We start from the raw sequence: 5688 nt of genomic DNA on the forward strand, positions 1-5688 counted from the left end.
CTAGGAAGGTTAAGCGGTCTGGTGGCTTAAACAAACTGCTGTTATTCACACTTATATGTTTGCCATGAGATTGTTAAGAAACTGTTCCCCAATATCGTTAACCCAAGAAAATTTCCCTCTTGAATAGTACCGTCTTGCTGTGTCACCCTCTCTATAGAGGGGGAGTGACTTGCAAGTCTAGAGGAGTTGTGTCTCGTAGGTCTAGAGAGGCCGTGTCTCGCAGATCACACGTCTCGTGCTGTTGCACATAGTGTTGGAGAAGCGATACATCCACACAAATCCGGTCTGCTTACCTTGCTTGGTGAGGTAAAGGTTAACTTTGCGGTACTGATCACAGTCGTCCAAAATGATCAAATCTCCACCGATGAGTCCACACTGGGTGCGAGCGGCGCCCCAGTGATGTTCTGCCTGGATCACGTGCACGCACTGCGTACCCACGAGCACGAATGGATGTGCGCACAAGCCTGCAGGAGTACATGAATTGATGTAGAGCATAAGAGGGACATGAGTGGTGGCCCGGTGGTTACAGTTCAGAGTACCAAGATTGGCGCAGAGAGGCGCGGGTTTGATCCCAGCTCTGTGCGCCAGTTTCTGGTCAGAATCGGCAAGGAGGCCGGGCGGTTAATAAAAGAAAATTTGAAGCAGTGAGTTGCGAGTTCAAGCCCGCAACAAGCAGTGGATGTTCTGCAATGTTAAGAATCGGCGATAGGCCTACGGCCTAATAAATGCTGAACCGTTATATTAATAATATATTATTACATATGCGTGATAAACGGTTGCGCTCAAGATATAATTTTTTATTATTGATTCAATATAAACCCTTAGGACTAAAGTCTATTATGATGTTAAATAAACAGAAGGTAGAGCAAAATAAATCATCATGTAAAATCAATTTCTAATTCTTTTCATAACTTTACCTTGACTTTGAGGTTTCCTTTACTCACCGCGAATAGGGATCCTAGAGCACACAGGATACACACCCGCCTCTTCGCAAGGGTAATCGTGCACTGACCAACCACGATGAGGACTGATCAGAGCGCAGTTCTCCTCCACATTTGAGGGGGAGAGGCCGCTGGGTTCTCTCTCCACACTCACAGTGTTCTGATGAATAGAAAAATAAGAAACTGCATGCCACCAGAACTTGTTCCTAGCAATGTGGCATACAAAGTCTTGAAGGATCACGGTGTTTAATGGGCTAGTATGGCAGTATCTCTTTAAAATTGGAATTCTTGTTGCCTTCAAAATCAATTGAAAGACCAAAATATTAATGTCTTTCGAGTCTCTTGACTTGTTCAGTGATAACATTATTATAATTTGAAATCTTGTTGAGTCCGACAAGCCAGCAGTTCATGTCTTGTTGACAGAGGTTGATATTGAGACGTGAAATTTCATGACAGCGATCCCCGGAGGTATTTGGCGTAAATAGACATGTCCTGTGTAGAAATTATGTAAAGAGTTATGTTATGACCATTGCTTTTAAAACCATTGGGCCAGATGATTTAATTTCCGACGCATTTAGTGACTGTTTGGGGACCTAGTAGATGATGGCTTGAAAATCTAGTGGTATGGTCAGAAAAAGCCACTGGCAGGATGCCGTGAATGTGGAGTCGGACTTGATTTGCTTATTGACGGTATAGGAGGCTTCTGAGTAAAAGTTTTCGCTTTCGTCATGTTCAAAGAATTCTGATCACCAAAGTTGTCAGTTGTAAGGTGGGCAGATTATTTAGGATTTGTATGACAATTGCGTACACTCACAGCCGCCCAATAAGGAGCGCCCATTTGTACTGCCGAGCCGTCGCTCCACTGCCAGACGCGTGACGCCGACAAGCTGTTTGCGCCTAACCAGTAGCCGTTTGTTGCTGCCGAGGATTCTGGAGGAACACAACGTTAGAAGCGAACATTTTGAATTTCAAAACGAGGAATGTGGTGAAGAAGACTTCTATTGGAAGGTATTGAGTGACTTTATTGTTGCATGGTGAAAGTGTACCCAAGATTGAATTATTTCTGAATAGGGCGGTCTTTACTTCGATGGCCATGGAGGCCAAATTTCTGAAAGTGATGCCATGGGAAAGAACAACCCTTGTCTACCGGTTTTTGTCGATTAAAGGTTTTGCCTGAGTTGGTGTGTGGCTCATTTTATTAGAGTTGATGGCGGACTTTGGAGTCTTCATGACATAACATAACCTCTGGTTTATAGCATGCATGTACGGCTCTCTAAATATTTTTATGTCGTTACAGACTCACCGCCATCGTGAACGTAGGGGGCTACGTCACGTTTACGCCGTATGGACTCACCGTCATCGTGAACGTAGGTGGCTACGTCCCGTTTACGCCGTTACAGACTCACCGCCATCGTCAACGTAGCTGGCTACGTCACGTTTACGCGTAAAGAATCACCGCCATCGTCAACGTAGGTGGCTACGTCACGTTTACGCCGTATGGACTCACCACCATCGTCAACGTAGGTGGCTACGTCAGTAAACGAGGCGCAGTCGTGCAGTACGGGCAGCCTGCCGAAGTTCTGGTGGCAGTAAGCCACCGCGTCGTCGTACTTAAGATATCCATTGGACGAGCGGTGGATGCACGTGGATCCAACGACCTCGTAGCCAGCGGGGCACTCGGCCGCCACTGCGCCTGTCATGGTAACAATCTTCGGTAGTTATCAATTATAACTATTTAAAAGATTTTGTTCATTTTAATGGAAATTCTACGATATCACAACAACGAATGAAAATTTTAAGATCTGTTTTTCAGTATTTAATTTGGATGATATATAATTTATTATTCCAACACTTTTATACGGTAAATTAAGTTACTTCATCTTCGGGTAGGAAAATCATCGAGGTTCCCTACGCAGGAACCGATAATATTGTGGAAACTCTGGCAACTAAAACAGCTCTGAGCCTGCGATTATTATATGAAAGATGGAACTATTATTACTTATAGCAAAGTAACAAGTTATATCACTTCATTAAAATTTTCAGCTGCAAACTGATAAAGTTGTGCTAGTCCCAGCAATAAGCTAATTCTGTCTCGTATTGCTGGTGCGTACTCACGCTTCCTTGTAATCAAGTGGACAAAATAATTTGATTTCCCTGATAATTTAACAGGCAAGTTATTGCATCTTGTTTTAATTCGCGATAGTTTAACAGGCAAGTTATTGCATCTTGTTTTAATTCGAAGAATATTTCCCTACTTCAATTCTGTTCGCACATATCCATGCATATATAAGTACTCACTGGAGTTCACATCGAGCAGCCAAATGCATCTACGTATGATTTGATATTATTTATGTATGATTTATATTGATGTGAAATTCTTCTTTGTCGTGATCAATTTTGTCGCAGCTTTGTTTGCATACGTGCAAACATTAATTGGCTTTCATAAATAAGAACGTGAATCTGTAACTTTTATGTTTAAAGAAAGTCGATCCACAATTTTTTACTAATTTTATTTACCTCTGAAATCATCATCGAGGAACATCTATAATCTGGAAGTTACCTTATTAATTTAAAATAAAACTGAAAATAAACGAAAGGTTACTCACTCGCAAGTAGCACCAGCAGACTGATCATCTCCTTGGGTGTAAAGTAGTTCCTTCAACAAATTTAATAAATAGTTTATGAGGAAAATTTGGTATTAAACTATTTTGGAAGCTTGATCTCTATGTGTCATTTATATAATAAAAATGAAATTTTAAACTTTACTCAATAAGTATATTTCGTCATATTAGCCAAATGTTCAGAGCTGTAAAATGGCAAAAAATAGGAATCTCGGGAAATATTGATATATTATAATATTTACTACAAATATTTAAAACATGAATCAAATTATCACACTTAACGTACACTTTTCGAGTGCTCAATTTTTAGCTAAATTGAAGTCATTTCAGGATTAATCCTTTTTAAATGAAGGCGATGGTTCATAAATAATTAAAGTTTACAATGTTTTGGTGTGCCACAAACGACAAGAAGCTTAAGTGTAAATTGAATACTACTTGAATTAAAGCAAACTTACATTAAACATTAATGAAGTCAGAGCGACAACTACACACCACCACCTGCCAGACGCGCGGGCTCAAGTGGAGGCGCTTGCAGGAATCAACCGCAGCACCGGCGGGTCCGCCCTTTGTGCCGCGGGCAGTCGTCATCCAGCCGGCTTTTCCAACCTCTTCTTCCCTGGATTTCGTCGAGTCTAATGAACTAACGTCATGTCTAATGAACGTCATCCAGCCGGCTTTTCCACCTTCTTCTTCCCTGGATTTCCAAGAGTCGAATGAGTTAACTTTAAATCCAGTGCCTTTTTCTGATGTTTTCCAGTATTCTCTGCAGTGAGCTAGGGACGAGAAGACCAGCGGAATGGAAGATTCGGTTCCAACTGAATATATTTTTTCTAATCTCACTCTAATTTTTCGCCGTCAAACAAATTATTGCTATCATACGAGCACTCAAAAACTATCTAACCATAATCCTGATTCATGGCACCTGAGGATTTTTTCGTGCAATTTTAAAATTAAGGACCAAGGTTATCGATCTTTTAGATCAAAATTAATTCTCAATTTATTTTACATATCCCATGCAGTTTCTTAAGCAGTGATGCAGCTTGTCTTCTAAAAGTTCTGCCTACACTTCATGAATTGTCTATAAATAAACCACACTACTAAACTTATCCATATTATTATTATGTTCGATTTCATGAGTATGAGTAAAGATAATTGAGTAAAGAAAAAAAATTCTTGAGCAGCCATGCGTTTGCATGGCTACTCAAGATTTTTTTTCTTATAATTTTTTATACTATTTGTATCTGAGCGGGAGGAAAACTTTCAGGCAACATCTGAATTAATAGTCGAAAATCCCAATAAAATTCAGCCATTCACTCAGAGAAATTATGAAGTAATGTCCAAACAACGATACATGTCTTGCGCTTGTGTGAGTCATCCTGACACAGTTTGGCTCGGCAACAGAGCGGATCAGTGCTACGTGCGCTCTCTGCTCGTGCTGCGGTGAGAATCAAAAGTGAGGCAATTTTTGGGCAATTTGACCCACTCATTTACTTGAGTATCGTCTCCTGAGGATGATGCTATTTACCAGTATTTTAGAAATTAATATCATTGCAACAAAATATCTGTTGCTATAGGGCTAAATAGCCACCAAGTTTAGCCTGATAGACGCCAGCCGGTGTGGCTCCGCGGTTGACAGGCTCCGGTTGAAGCCAGGGGTAAAAGCCCTAACCGGTTCCGCCATTTCCTGCCATTGCTGCATTTAGAAAAAAATAGCAATTCTAAAATATTTAGATTATGACGTCACACCAAAGCGGAGGATGGCAGGTGAGACTCGCCCCCTGCATGACGAGATGTTTAGCATTTATCTATATTCATGTTGGCCTATTCTATTCTCATCGTGGCAGCTATTCAATTAATTATTCTATTCAAATTGCACCAACTGGTCGATCAACCATCCTATTCTAATCGCATTAACTATTCAACTAAGTATTCTATTCTTATCGTACTAAATATTCGTTTGCTCGCTGTACTCCACAGCTTCATAGCAATGATTATCAAGGGGATTCAAGTCTATCTACTTTATTATCGAAATTTCAATAAAGTTCGCAATATTTTTATTAGAAACTTTGACGCAAGTTTTCCCAAGAATATTTTCAATTGAAAAAGTTATTTGGGAAAATTTCAAT

At 40.4% G+C, this 5688-nt stretch overlaps 1 protein-coding gene across 1 annotated transcript; it reads right to left on the reverse strand.

The window, feature by feature from the left end:
• Positions 1 to 201: 201 nt before the first annotated feature.
• LOC108669134 (C-type mannose receptor 2-like) lies at positions 202 to 4162 on the reverse strand. The gene is made up of 6 exons (XM_018156432.2): positions 4018 to 4162; positions 3548 to 3597; positions 2449 to 2634; positions 1756 to 1871; positions 945 to 1101; positions 202 to 464 (listed from the first exon to the last, which is right to left on the reverse strand). Coding segments are annotated over exons 1-6 (774 nt in total). The 5' UTR covers positions 4020 to 4162.
• Positions 4163 to 5688: the final 1526 nt, after the last annotated feature.

This window comes from Hyalella azteca, unplaced genomic scaffold (genome assembly GCF_000764305.2).
Source record: "Hyalella azteca isolate HAZT.00-mixed unplaced genomic scaffold, Hazt_2.0.2 contig809, whole genome shotgun sequence".
NCBI classification, from domain to species: Eukaryota; Metazoa; Arthropoda; class Malacostraca; order Amphipoda; family Hyalellidae; genus Hyalella; species Hyalella azteca.

Excerpts from the sequence above, each read along its gene's own strand:
- LOC108669134 (XM_018156432.2), bottom strand. Across the intron at positions 2,635-3,547 it reads TCTGCTGGTGCTACTTGCGA|GCGCAGTGGCGGCCGAGTGC; the intron begins GTGAGTAACCTT and ends TTACCATGACAG. Across the intron at positions 1,872-2,448 it reads CACCTACGTTGACGATGGTG|AATCCTCGGCAGCAACAAAC; the intron begins GTGAGTCCATAC and ends GTGTTCCTCCAG.